The 12,440-nt window shown below is 36.7% G+C and overlaps 1 protein-coding gene across 6 annotated transcripts in view; it reads right to left on the bottom strand.

Annotated features, from left to right (window-relative positions):
• Nucleotides 1-12,440, bottom strand: part of HDAC11 (histone deacetylase 11) — a 56,078-nt gene that overhangs the window by 42,019 nt on the left and 1,619 nt on the right. For all 6 annotated transcript variants that reach the window (XM_026857703.1, XM_026857702.1, XM_026857705.1 and 3 more), the window contains exons 2-4: nucleotides 10,881-11,029; nucleotides 7,773-7,873; nucleotides 1,644-1,760 (exon numbers count right to left, since the gene is read on the bottom strand). In XM_026857703.1, coding sequence (XP_026713504.1) covers nucleotides 1,644-1,760; nucleotides 7,773-7,873; nucleotides 10,881-11,029 — 367 coding nt within the window. The remainder of the gene's footprint in view (nucleotides 1-1,643; nucleotides 1,761-7,772; nucleotides 7,874-10,880; nucleotides 11,030-12,440) is intronic.

Raw genomic sequence — 12,440 nt, 5'->3', positions numbered from 1 at the left:
TTTATCAAAAAAAACCCCAACAAAAAAGCAGGATATTTCATCTTGCTTTAAAAATCTGATAATAACTGGCTCTCTACTTTCATTTCACACAGTATAACCCAAGAGGGCTGAAACTTAATAATGCCTAGATCCACTTATACACACAAATGATAGTAGCAACAGTTAATTTCATGTCAGACCCACAATATTAAAGAAAACTTGGAGAACTGCTTCACCCAGCTTTTGGGCTCACTCACATCATTCTCACAGGTCAGATTCACAAACAGTCCAACCTTCTTCATTGTTTCTGAAAAATGTACTAAGAACCATACTGCCCTGCCTTTTATGCACAAGTCGTAGAAGAGCTCTTCATATCATTTATGTCTAATAAATTTTCGATACATTCACAAATATTTAAGGAACCTTGATTCCAGGGCAGATTACTAAGTATCTACATTTCTGTTGACAAAAATAAGAAGCTACCTATTAGCCTATTTCTGAAAATAATGCCATTATTTTATCATTCATTTATGGTTTCCCAGTCTTACTCATGTTTAATGTCAGACATAGTCTTGAAAGGTTTTCCGACCCACAGAATATTGTTCTTCAATAACTGGCTTCAAATACATACAGAGAAAGCAATATGGGCTTCTATTCATTTCACATGCACCCATTGTAACAACTTCTGGAAGAGTAGCTAAAATGCAGCAAAAATCTATTTGTGTCATAATAGTAATGATTTCAGATAGGATTATTTGATTTGTCTTCCATTTATGTAACTGTTACAGCTCAGTGTCTGCAAAGAGAGATCAGGACTGTTACCATCTTCTTCCAGCACCATGCTGTACAGTTTCTGAACTCTAGCTCTAATCTAACAAGGAATGACAAAAAGGGCAAAAAAGGATCCATTAGTTACTGGTTTACAATTATGAAGGCGGCATCTTTTCCTCAATACATGGTTTAAATAACTCATTCTTGGCTCCAGCTATTAACCGTTTTCTTTCCTCCTTCTTCCTCTAATAGAGATTCTCAAGCAAAATCTGGTGACGCTGACACAGTTCTTCTGATCAGAGCACTCATTTAACTGATCCAAACCCAATTCTGTTAAGGTGAAGCAGGCTACATCTCACCTGAGTTCAGCTGCGCTGCTTATGTAGTATTTACAACAGAAAAAGTAGATGAACTAACCTTAATCATTAAAACAAGCAAGGTGATATGATTTTTAAGCTTAAACACTTACCTAGTCTCAAGAGCAACCAAACCATGCATCTCTTCCCACACAGTGACAAGGCCATTTGGTAAACATGTGCTTTAAAAACAGCTTCTGTATTCTCAATTTTGAAACCTCCTGTTCCTAGAATTTGCCTGTATTTGAACACTGTTTAAAACTAATTCCGTTTCTGTATTTGCCGTAAGTCTTGCCGTATCTATCACTGCTTGCCCAGGCTGCCTCTTACTGTTTCTTCTGCAAATTACAGACCATAAAACCTTGGCAGCTGCTAACAACTGGCAAACTTTGCTCACGTTTAAGACACTAACTCTCTTCCCTCGACAGGCCTCCAGGGCTCAAGCCTTTAAGTTATACAAAATATTACAACTCACAGCTTTGTACCAGTTTGATCAATGAGTTTAAATACAATAAAAGTGAATGAAGAGCACCTTACCATTATTGTTCCTCCTGTCTGCGTTCGCAGAGGTTTCAAAACTTTTCTTTGAACCACGAAATTGGGAAGAAAGGCAACTGGTGGAATTTCTGTGATTGTAGCCACAACAAATGACCACTACAAGGGGGAAGAAAAAAAGTTCCAATTACCATAGCCTGTCTTAATGATGACATTTAGATTTCTCATCAGTTGCTATGTACTAAAAAAACTCACAGCTCCATAGTGAGATTTTTACTTTTTAATGGAGGTGACCACAACAGCTTTTATTAGTAAGAATGAACCTATCTGGAGGTTAAGTTGTTAACTATGAGAATCATCACTTGCAATTATTATCACTAGGTTTTTCAGATTTTAGTATTTAATGGTAATAAATCAGCATTTTTTCAGCAAGCTAGTATCCCTGAAATTGGGAGGGCTGCACAATGTCCTTCAGCAGTATTAATAGCAAGTTATGCTTGATATATTGTTCAAACCTAAAATATCTTTTCCTGTGTCAACTCAAAAGGATGTACCAAGGAGAAAAACAAATAAACAGACAACTCAACTGAAAAGTTCAAATACTTAAGTGAACACACAGTGCAAAGTTTAGTATGGAGAACTGATTAAAATTTATTTAGCATATTAAATACTTTTGGCAAATGTTTCAAATAAACATTTTGTTAAAAAGTCATATTGTCAAGAACATGAATTGAAGGTTAGAACACAAAATATTTGCAATATGTAAATGGGTTTTTTTGCAATCACATATAGATTACTTCAACAAACTTCTACTAACATTGCTACCAGCAATAACACTTATGTTTCAAAGCCTAAGTCACAGGCAAAAATATACCTCAGTATGAAAACCATGAATTTGACACCCTAGACAAAAATACCGAATAGATCCTATTTTCTTCAACATTCGGAAATTTAGCTAGATTCAGTACATTCCTTGCCTGATTACTGTTAGCTGTCTGTTTCCAAATGATAGGATGTAGAGGTGGTCAGTTTTAACCGAAGACAATCACATCCCCATTTCAGGGTCCTCTGATACTCAAAAAACCCTAAAGCTACTTTGGCTTCCCAGTTATCAATGTCTTAGCTACTAAGTACTGTTACGTGGGGTGGAGCGTAGGTGACATTATTCACAAAGTTCTTTAAGTACTAACTATATTTCGTCAACAGTTCATTTTAAGCTCTTACTATTTTTCTATTTGTAAAACATTATTCTGTTACCATACTATCAACTCTCCATCATTAACAAAGTGCTTTAATTGTTTTGTAATACAGTCAGTCTTGATAAAATCCATTTGCAAGAAGTTTTAGCTTTTAAATAAATATAATGTAAAAAATTAGATTCAATCCTGTTCTAAAATGGAATTGAAAAGGTCACATTTGAATAAAGTAAATTTTGATCCCACATGTGAACGATGATCACAAAATTTCAGAAAGTTTTAACACAGTTTTAAAAATTTTAGTCTCAAGGCAAGAAGTGGGAGCAATAAAGACTCAAATCAACACATATGCTGCTGCAGGTTTTTAAATCACTGCAAGAACTCCATACATGGTATAAGTGAAGAGTAAGCAAAGCTTTCTATTCACAGCTGAGGACATTTACAGAATAGTGCCAAGCCCAAAGACATTCACTGCTTCAGATGTAGTACTTTACTGTTTTTATGTAATACCTAACATGGGGGAAAAGTCATCTGTCTGTGAGGAAAGTCTTGGGGTTCAAGAATGCAGGTACAGACTGATGAAAATGCTTCTCAGAAAAACACATTATAATAATTGAGAAAATATATTGCCCCCAACTGTGGACAGTTTTGCATTTTTGTTTTTGTTTTTGGGTTTTTTTTTCTTCAATATGCTAATTTTGTTTTCCAACATTTCCTGCAATAAATTCTCAGAACAGCTATGTATATACCAGAAAAAAATGCAAAGGAATTGGGTTTATATAATTGTATACTTTTTCATGTTATAAAAACAAAAAATTATTTTGAATAGATGAGGACTACATTAAGTTTTCCAGGCTGTCAGTTGGCTTCCATGACACATTAGTTTCCTTTGATAGAGAACAAACCCTTCAAATTTTTGATGGAGGTTTTGGGTTTTTTTTCAGTTTGTGTTTTTTGTTTGGTTGGTTTTGTTTGTTTTTGGTTTTTTTTTAATCACTATTTTTTGCATTGAAATTGCATATATCTGAATATCAGTTGCATTTTCTTTTGTTAGATATTTGCTCTCACTCAGCCATCAAATTACTGATTCTGTAGTAGAGTTTTGTAGACATGTAATTATGTAACTTAACAGAAATTAAGACTTGGTCTGGATTCAAGGAAGAGTAATAATCATATATAAACACTATTCAATAACACGCCTTCACTTATTCTTTTTAGTTATCAACTCCATTTAACTCTATTCGTATTGCTAATATCATAAGATTTTTAAAATTATTTACCTTCCTGTGTTTTGGATAAATAATTCAATGTATGAATTCAAGTTTCAATTTTTAAAAAATTCTGCTGTTTTCTTAAAAGAAGTCAAGTTAACCCTTACAGGTTATTAAACAGGTATATTTTCCTTTAACCCATGCCTCCTACCCAATTAACTACTATCATTAAACATGGCTAAGTGTAACACTATACCAAGATGTTACATACAAAAAAAACCCCAAAGCAAAAAAACCCCCAACTTTAAGATTCATAAATCTTCCTTGCTTAAATTCCAAACTCTATAATAACATATATTTAATAAGGATATTCTTGTAGGACTTTACTTATAAAGTACTACTATTAACATTAATTCCCCAACTGTAAAAACTCTTCTTAGTATTTCAAATTATTAGTGTTTAAGGACTAAAAGTTAAACTGAAAAACTAATATTAGGAAGATAAAGCTGAAGTAGTTACTTTTATGCTGATACATCCTGGATTAATAAACAGCACAGTAATGATCAAAACCAACCTCTGATGTACTGCCTTTTATGTTATGCATTCATTGCATTCCCTCATTTTAAAATAGACCACATCAAATTTTTTAAAAATAGGCAATTTTGTTCTTTAATATCTAAATTTACACTGTGCTTAAATTTTTGATAACTTCCTGGAGCTAGTCCCAGCTTCAAGGGAAGATTCACAGACTTACAAATCCAACACCAAGCAACTAATTTGATTTTATAAGTTTGCCTGGGACAAAGCTATTGGGCCCATCTTCAATAAAGTATATCTTTAGCTTAAATCAACCTAAGTTAAAATCATAAAGGAGAGTAGGAAACCTGTCATTTCCACACAAGTTTCCAGGTCAATGTATGAAAGCACTATTAGCATTAGGAATAAGATACTGCACTGCTAGAAACCAGTGACAGCCAGGTGATAAACCCAAGAAAACCAACCAGTCAAAAAACAATTTTGTTGCATCAGTCTCCCAGCCAATGAGTCAGAAATAAACAAATCCCTGTTAACTAAATGCTACCTTATTCTTAAGGGGGTTACTAGTTGTTTTAGATGTAAAGAATGCCCTACAGCATTTGCCCAGCAGTGTAAATACTGAAACCTGTCAGACTGTGTTCCCCATGACCAAGTACTCTTGTTGTGTGCTTTCTCCAAACATACTCAAATATCATTACCTTTAAAATAACATTTTTGTATATTCCTACAGACCTTTACCTGACACATTAACATTAACATGAAATTTTAGGTAAAATGGATCAAATTCATCTATCTGCTCTCATGACCTTTTAGATTAACATTTTACAGGAAACCACCACTTGCCTTCATACATTTTTTTTACCAATGAAGTTTGAAAAAAATGGAGCAAGGAAAAAGCACAATGTAGGGAGCAAACAGTGACAAGGGATGACAGCACAAGAACTGCATGAACTGAGGAACTGGACAGGGGAATTCTCAGGACTTCTGAAGGTGCCCGTTTCGTCCAAACCAAACCCACACGTTTTCAGCTGCAGTGACCTGTGGTCACTAATGCCACACACAGAGCCCAAGATGCATTCCATGCTGCTTTACCTGAACAGCTAGAACAGCCACAAGTATCACAGGCTGAACCAACTATTTTATCAGCCTGCTTCTACTGCCTTAATTCCCAAGAGTCCTACCACCTTCCCCAGGCACACTGCCAATACCACCACACAGAGGCAGGTACCCCTGGGCTCTCGGCAGATGAATTCACACAATCCAACAAGAGTCAAAGTACACGAGCACCAGACAACACTCCCTAGAATCACATCAATCCACTTTTCCCTAGGCATAAAAATCTACATTGCTAATAAAGTGATTAACTTTTTATTTTTAAACAAACATAACTTGCAAATATATAAAATGGATTAAAATTTGTAAGTTCAGCTGCTCGATCACCTCTTGCAGATCACTTTCAGAAAAGCACATCTTGCATTCCACTGATGCACATGCATTATCCCTGTTTGCATTTCAGTATTCACTCACATATGTTATCACAGAACTTCTCATATATAAAAATGGTTCAAGTGTAAAAGTTATATGGTCTGAAACTAGCTTTAACCTCATTGCCTAGCTCCTTCCAAAATTTCAGAATGACGACACGCATGAAATTAATTATTTTACATAACACCAGAAAAAGCCAGAAAGTGGAAAAGTACTGAAAGCAAGTTATCCAAAGTTCAGTCATTACCTTAGAGATTTAAATTCTTCAAACGAATAACTGAGGGGGAATCACCTCAATTCAAAAGACCACATTTTGTTGTAAGGACTAGTCATGTTACCTAAAGCAGAGAAAGGGGGAGACACTTTCTTCCAGCATGGAACTGATTTCCAGTACTGCTTGATCTACTTTGTGCATACCATTTTGTTTCTTTTCAACAAACCCCCAGCCAGCTTCTTCAGCTGCTGCTAAGATACCAAACACCTCTTCTTGTAAGTGTATGGAATTTCCCACCAAATTCATGCTAAAATTTTAAATGAAGAATACTGAAGTCATCCATTATTTTAAGAGACCTAAGCATTTCCAGTAACACAAGCACCTTTGTTGTCTTCAGAGCTGATCTAACATAAAACTATGCCATTTACTGGTAGATCTGCATTTGTCTAGATTTAAAAAAGAATAGCACAGCAGACTTTGGATAAGGCAACACAGAGGATACCCAGGGCTTTTTCCTGTCTAGCCACATTATTCTTTGTTTGCAACTAAGCACTTTTATCTTCACCACTTGGCAGGAATTTGCTGGCATGACCAATACAACATCTTCCAGTTTCTACAGTTACAGGGAATATTCTCTCAAGAAAAGGGAAACAAGAGATACACAGTTAATAACATCTGAATGCACATGACAGTACTGGTTTTAAACACCAAGACACAAGTTATGCAGACAATTCCCTGTGAAGCCATCCTGTAGGTACTAAAAATATTACGGTATTCCAAACTGAGCTATACACATTACACCGTGCTTCAAAGACGTGATTCAGAGGTGCGTGGTTCTCTGGCATTAAAAGCTCAGTATCAAGAATAGCTCCAATAATATCAAATCTAATGATGTATGAAATTGCATGTAACTTTATAGCATAGAATGAAGTGTAAGAGAACTCAGAAAAAGATTGAGAGTGAAAAAAGTTCACACAAATAACAGATCCTGTACACAGAAAAATAAAACATTCCAGAATTAGCAATACAAAGACTCTCTCACTGTAGAAGGGCAAAGATGACTCAAAATAACTTCTTTTGAATTATGAAATAGAAGATTATTTCTCATACAAATCCCTTCTCATCCAGAAGTATTCAATTTTAATCCTCTTCAATGTATTTTCAATTTCAGAACCATATTTTACAAGAGTAAATCAAAACTTACATTTCTGAAGACTGAAACCCTGGTCTAAAGGTGAATATTATTTACATTGAAATTTTCCCTGTGTTCACTTAACTTTCCTTAAATAACGTTTCAGGTCACCTATATAACATGGTAGACCCTCTTTCCCCTCCACTCCTCCATAGCATTAATTTTTCTTTCAGTAATCTCAATGACAATGTTATCAAAATATACCATCCTATATCAAAATATACCATCCTATAATCTGTAAAAGTTGATTCTATAAAAAAATCTAGTAGGATATATTTTGTCTTCAACACTAACGCTAGACAGTTTGCTTGAAAAATACATTAATAAGTACAGCACCTTTAATTTATTAAGGTAGCGCCTTGTGTGAGCAACCAAGAGATCTTCATCAGTAGCCTCCCGTGCCTGTACAATCAAGTCATCTGCAATTAGTTTTTCTTCTGAAACAGGAGAGAAATAACAATTGGCATTGTATACCATCGCTTAACTTCCCATATTCCACCCTGCCAAAGAAGCTACTTTGACCTTGGTAATGTAAATCACTAAAACAACTTCTGTTTATTCCGTGTTTACAAATTTTCCAAATACATACCCTCTATGCATATAAGCCACTAAGGTAGTGTGTATTTGGTAACTTGGTTACAGAAAGTTTTCAGAGTGTAATCATGGTAACTTCTTGTTTAAACTGAACGAAAAGACAGGTAGTGACAAAGGATGAACAGAAACAAGAGAATCACAAGACCCCTTACAGTCTAGGGCTTGACACACTGGAAAATCTTGGTGCTCATACCATCAAATATTCACCATTCTTTAACATGCTTTAAGAAACGCGACAGTTGATACTAGTATTTAATTCCCTAAATCAGAGGAGAATTAAAAAAAAATCAAAATTCAAAACAATTGCTTACATGTTCATGAAAGCAAACGCTTACACAGGATATTTGTGTATCCATTTAATTTCAAGAAATACCAATACTATTAATTCTTTCCCTTAGAGACCAAAAGACAGTTTATTTAAAAGCCTAGTTTTATTAAGAGCCAGTTACAAAATATCACTCCAAGACTTCAGAATGTGATCAAAGATAACACATTTGAATGCATACATCTGGATATACTTGCCAGGAAGTTCATGTTAGGGTCAACTAAGAAAGTGAAGCAGTGCAGAGTTGCTTTGCATATGACCATGACAAATGCCAAATACAATGCATTGTGTTGATCTTCCCACACAAATTTGGATATTTAATTGCTGCAGCCATCTAAGACTGTATCTTTCTCCAATTCGATACTTGGAAGAGGAAGAAAACAACTCACAAATGTGAGAGATTTTGTTCTGAAGTGTTATACAAGAACAGCACCTGCAACAATATTTGTTTTGGCAAGCTTATGTTTCTCCTGAGGCCTGAGAAACATTTCCTTCATTCATTGGTGTCCGACAGAAAACCAAACTGTTAACAGCTTCATTCTTGAGGAAAGAGAAGTGTAGAAAGATTTTCACTGGTGATTTTCTAGAATATGATAGGGAACAGTGTGGGTCACTCTAGCTACAGAGCTAGAGAAAACCAAGAATGCCCCAGGGATATCCTGTGGCTTTTTTCTCCTTTACAAAGCAAGGAGAGTAAAACAATTGGGAAAACCAATTTTCTGTGAAAGACAAAGAGTGGACACTTCACACAGAAAAGAAGTAGAGGAAAAGACTTTACACAGAGAAGAGGCAGAAAGGCAAAAATTTTGATTAATTAAGAAAATGGTCATAGAACCCAAGAGTTAATTATTTAAGGTTGTTAGAGGGAAGATCCAAAACTTGGCTACTAAACTGAACATTAGAATTTGTTTCACCTCAGTTAAACGAACACAAGGCAGCCTAAAGTAGGAAGGGCAATACTTAACTGCAAAAGATGATAAGTTGAAGGAGTCATTAGAACCACATAAATGGAAGAGGCCAGGCTCTTGGACAACCTTTATCTTGGCAAGCGAAAAAGCTTTTTTTTTTTTTTTTCAATATGATGAGCAAGCTTAAACTTTAGATGAAAAGATGCCAAGATTTTATAGGTCCTGATTCTAACCTTGGTTCTTACATTTGTATTTCTGCCTACACCTTCCCATTTGTTCAAGCAGCAATAATGAACACCACCACAAAAAGTTCTGCCTGTCACCAGGGTCATCTCAAAGCTCTTCCCAAACATTATCGGAATACTATCATGAGGTTGATAAAGAATGGATTTATACAAGCTACACTTATCTTTCAGCCCAAAACCTGCCATTTGCCAGTGGACTGTCTGCTGTCTAAGCTGAATAACTACATTACACCCCACAACAAGCCAGCCATTAACACCTGTAGTTTTCCCAAGCCCAGTCCTTGCTATACCAGGTGTAAAGCAAAGTACGCACAAGGCTATAGGGAGCTATATATAAGGAGCTACTCCCAAACTGCAGTTCAGGTCTTGCAACCCAAACCATTTGTAAATTTGCAGCTAACATAGAAGGGCTTTCCATTCATTGCTCCAAAACTGAAGTCTATGTTCTGTTTTACATCCAGGCTTTGTCCTCAAAAGAAAAAACTGAACATCAGCTATCCTCAAGAGGAAACTTAAAAGAAATACTGTTCTCATACATCAATCTAGGACTGAAAGAAAGTGTTTGAATCATTAAAAATCTGTTCAGTATCAAAACATAACATGCTGAGCTATGTCCACAAGGCCGTAGCACTCTGCACCTAACTTGATCTAGGCTGAAAGTCAGCATTCTGGTGCTCGCTTCAAAGGTGGAAACAGTTCTCAAATATCCCACATAACCCTTTCTTGTAAAGGCCAAGCAATGAAAACCTGCTCACTTCATGCTTTCATTCAAATGACAAAGACCAGAAATATTTTAAGACGGTCTAAGACATTGCTATGCTCACATCTCTCCTTCCTCCTTTTTGCTTACAAGACTGTAATGAACCAAACTAGTTACTCTGATTAGTATTAACCACACCTCTGGGGATTGAATTTTCCATCACATTTCATGAGTTTCACTCTGCACAGACACCATTACTAAGCTGAAACCAAAACTGTGGGTTTATTTAGCAGCGTGGGCTAGAAAATACATTTTCAAAGGACTGTGAAACAAACCTTTGTATTAAAAATTCCTGGTGTAGGATGTCTGCTCTAACATTACAATTTCATCTTTTAAATACTTCATAGAGAAGAGCTTCAACAACGTGTAAGATGTGATATCTGACCCACCTCAGAAATCCTACAGTCAATTTAACATGCTAAGTCTGCAAATATATAATAATAAACCACTCCAAATATGATTAAAGAGCGTAGCTTAAACCTACACAATGAGCAATGAAAACGTACAGTCACTATTATATTGGCAATTATGAACATAAGTCTGCACTAACGACATAATTTCTATTAGCTTTTGTGCAAATGTTGGTCTAAGAGGTACCTTCCATTATTTTACCTTTCAAAAAATTGATTACTTTTCCCCATTTCCCTGCATCGAATGGATGCAGTTTCTCAAGTCCCATGAACGTGATGTTGTAGTCTGGAGAATATACGATAGGCCAGCATGCTGATGGAGGATCCTCATACAATTCAGTTCTGTGAGGCCTTGAAAAGCAAAAAATAAACTAGTCACTGCTTTTAGCAACTATTTACAAAGTCAAATGTTTTTAACTAAAATCCGAAGTTACAAATCAGAGTCCTTATTAATACCAACTTCACATTAGGAATGATTCCTTAAGATGCTATTTCGAACAGTTACTGAAGGAAACACTTGGGTTGTTTAACTTCTCTTCAGCAGTAGGGTCACAGAGAGTAACATCCTTCACTTCCAACAAGTACAGTTAAACTCTTGAACTAACCAGTAGTGGGGAGAAAAGAATGACTGAAGAATGTACATTAATGAATTAAGCATATGAAGCTCACTGCAGCCATTACTTAATAGGAACATTTGCTTCTCTCCCCTCCTCCTTCCAAGTTCATCAAGCAGCACCTCTACCTTAGAAGGCGCATCCAGTTTTACAAACAACATAACCTTCAACAAATACATTACTAGACTCATATTTTAAAAGTCTGTATCAAAAAACAATTGAAAAAAACCCAAAATGCACTGCTCCTACACATGATGCTTCTAACTAACACCACAAGGCTGGAAAGGTTTCTAGAGTCCTTTCCTAGGAGCAACAGATTAACAAACGTCTTTTGTGACCAGCTCAGCAAAAATAAAGAGGCTTGGTTTTGTGTCTGCGTAGCATACAACCACAGGACATACTCTCAGCTCTGGATGTTCATGCCTGTAACCCTTAACCAACACTTTTCTCTACCTCCCCTCCAAAAACTAGTATTCTCCCAATATGAGGAGAGATGGCAGAGCGGCTCAGAGCCCTCCTTCACAGCCTTTACAAACATACACCGAGTATTCTGTGGTCACCTGTGTGCAAAAAGCCCAACAGGCAGCCAAACCTGAGGGGCCATTCTGTGTTCATACCCAGCCTATTCCACTGGCTGTGGCGTCCCTTCGGGGCCCCGTGTGACTGAGCTAGGCTGAGACCTCTCTTGCACCCCAAAATTTAGCTGCAGTTTGCAAAACATTTTGCGACTTACTGAGCAAGACAGAAGGGTCTTTTGTCAGGTGAACAATACAAACAGAAACCCCCTTATTTCCAGCCTAAATATGCTCGAATATAGCCTTTTAAAATCCAGTTAAAAACAAAACAAAAAAAACAAACACGAGGACAATGGAGGTTTTTCACCAGTCTGCAGTCCCGATACCCACACACCGCCCACAAACAGAGCCAGGGCTCCCTGGATCCTTCCCTCGTCCCACCCCGCAATAAAAGGCAGCTTTTGTGCAATGCGATGTGCCACCCCTGGCCCCTGCTCCTCTCCCGGCCTGTCAGCAGGGCCCCGGTGCCGCGGCGACTCAGGGAAGAGCCCGTTCCCCGAGCGCTCCCTCCCGGCGGCCCGCGACCTGCTGACAGCAAGACACCTCACGCTCCAGGCCCCCTTTGTGCACTTG

This window comes from Athene cunicularia (genome assembly GCF_003259725.1).
Source record: "Athene cunicularia isolate RWA chromosome 12 unlocalized genomic scaffold, athCun1 chr12_part1, whole genome shotgun sequence".
NCBI classification, from domain to species: domain Eukaryota; kingdom Metazoa; phylum Chordata; class Aves; order Strigiformes; family Strigidae; genus Athene; species Athene cunicularia.
Note: the sequence above shows the minus strand (reverse complement) of the source record. Positions and strands in the feature narration are given on the sequence as shown.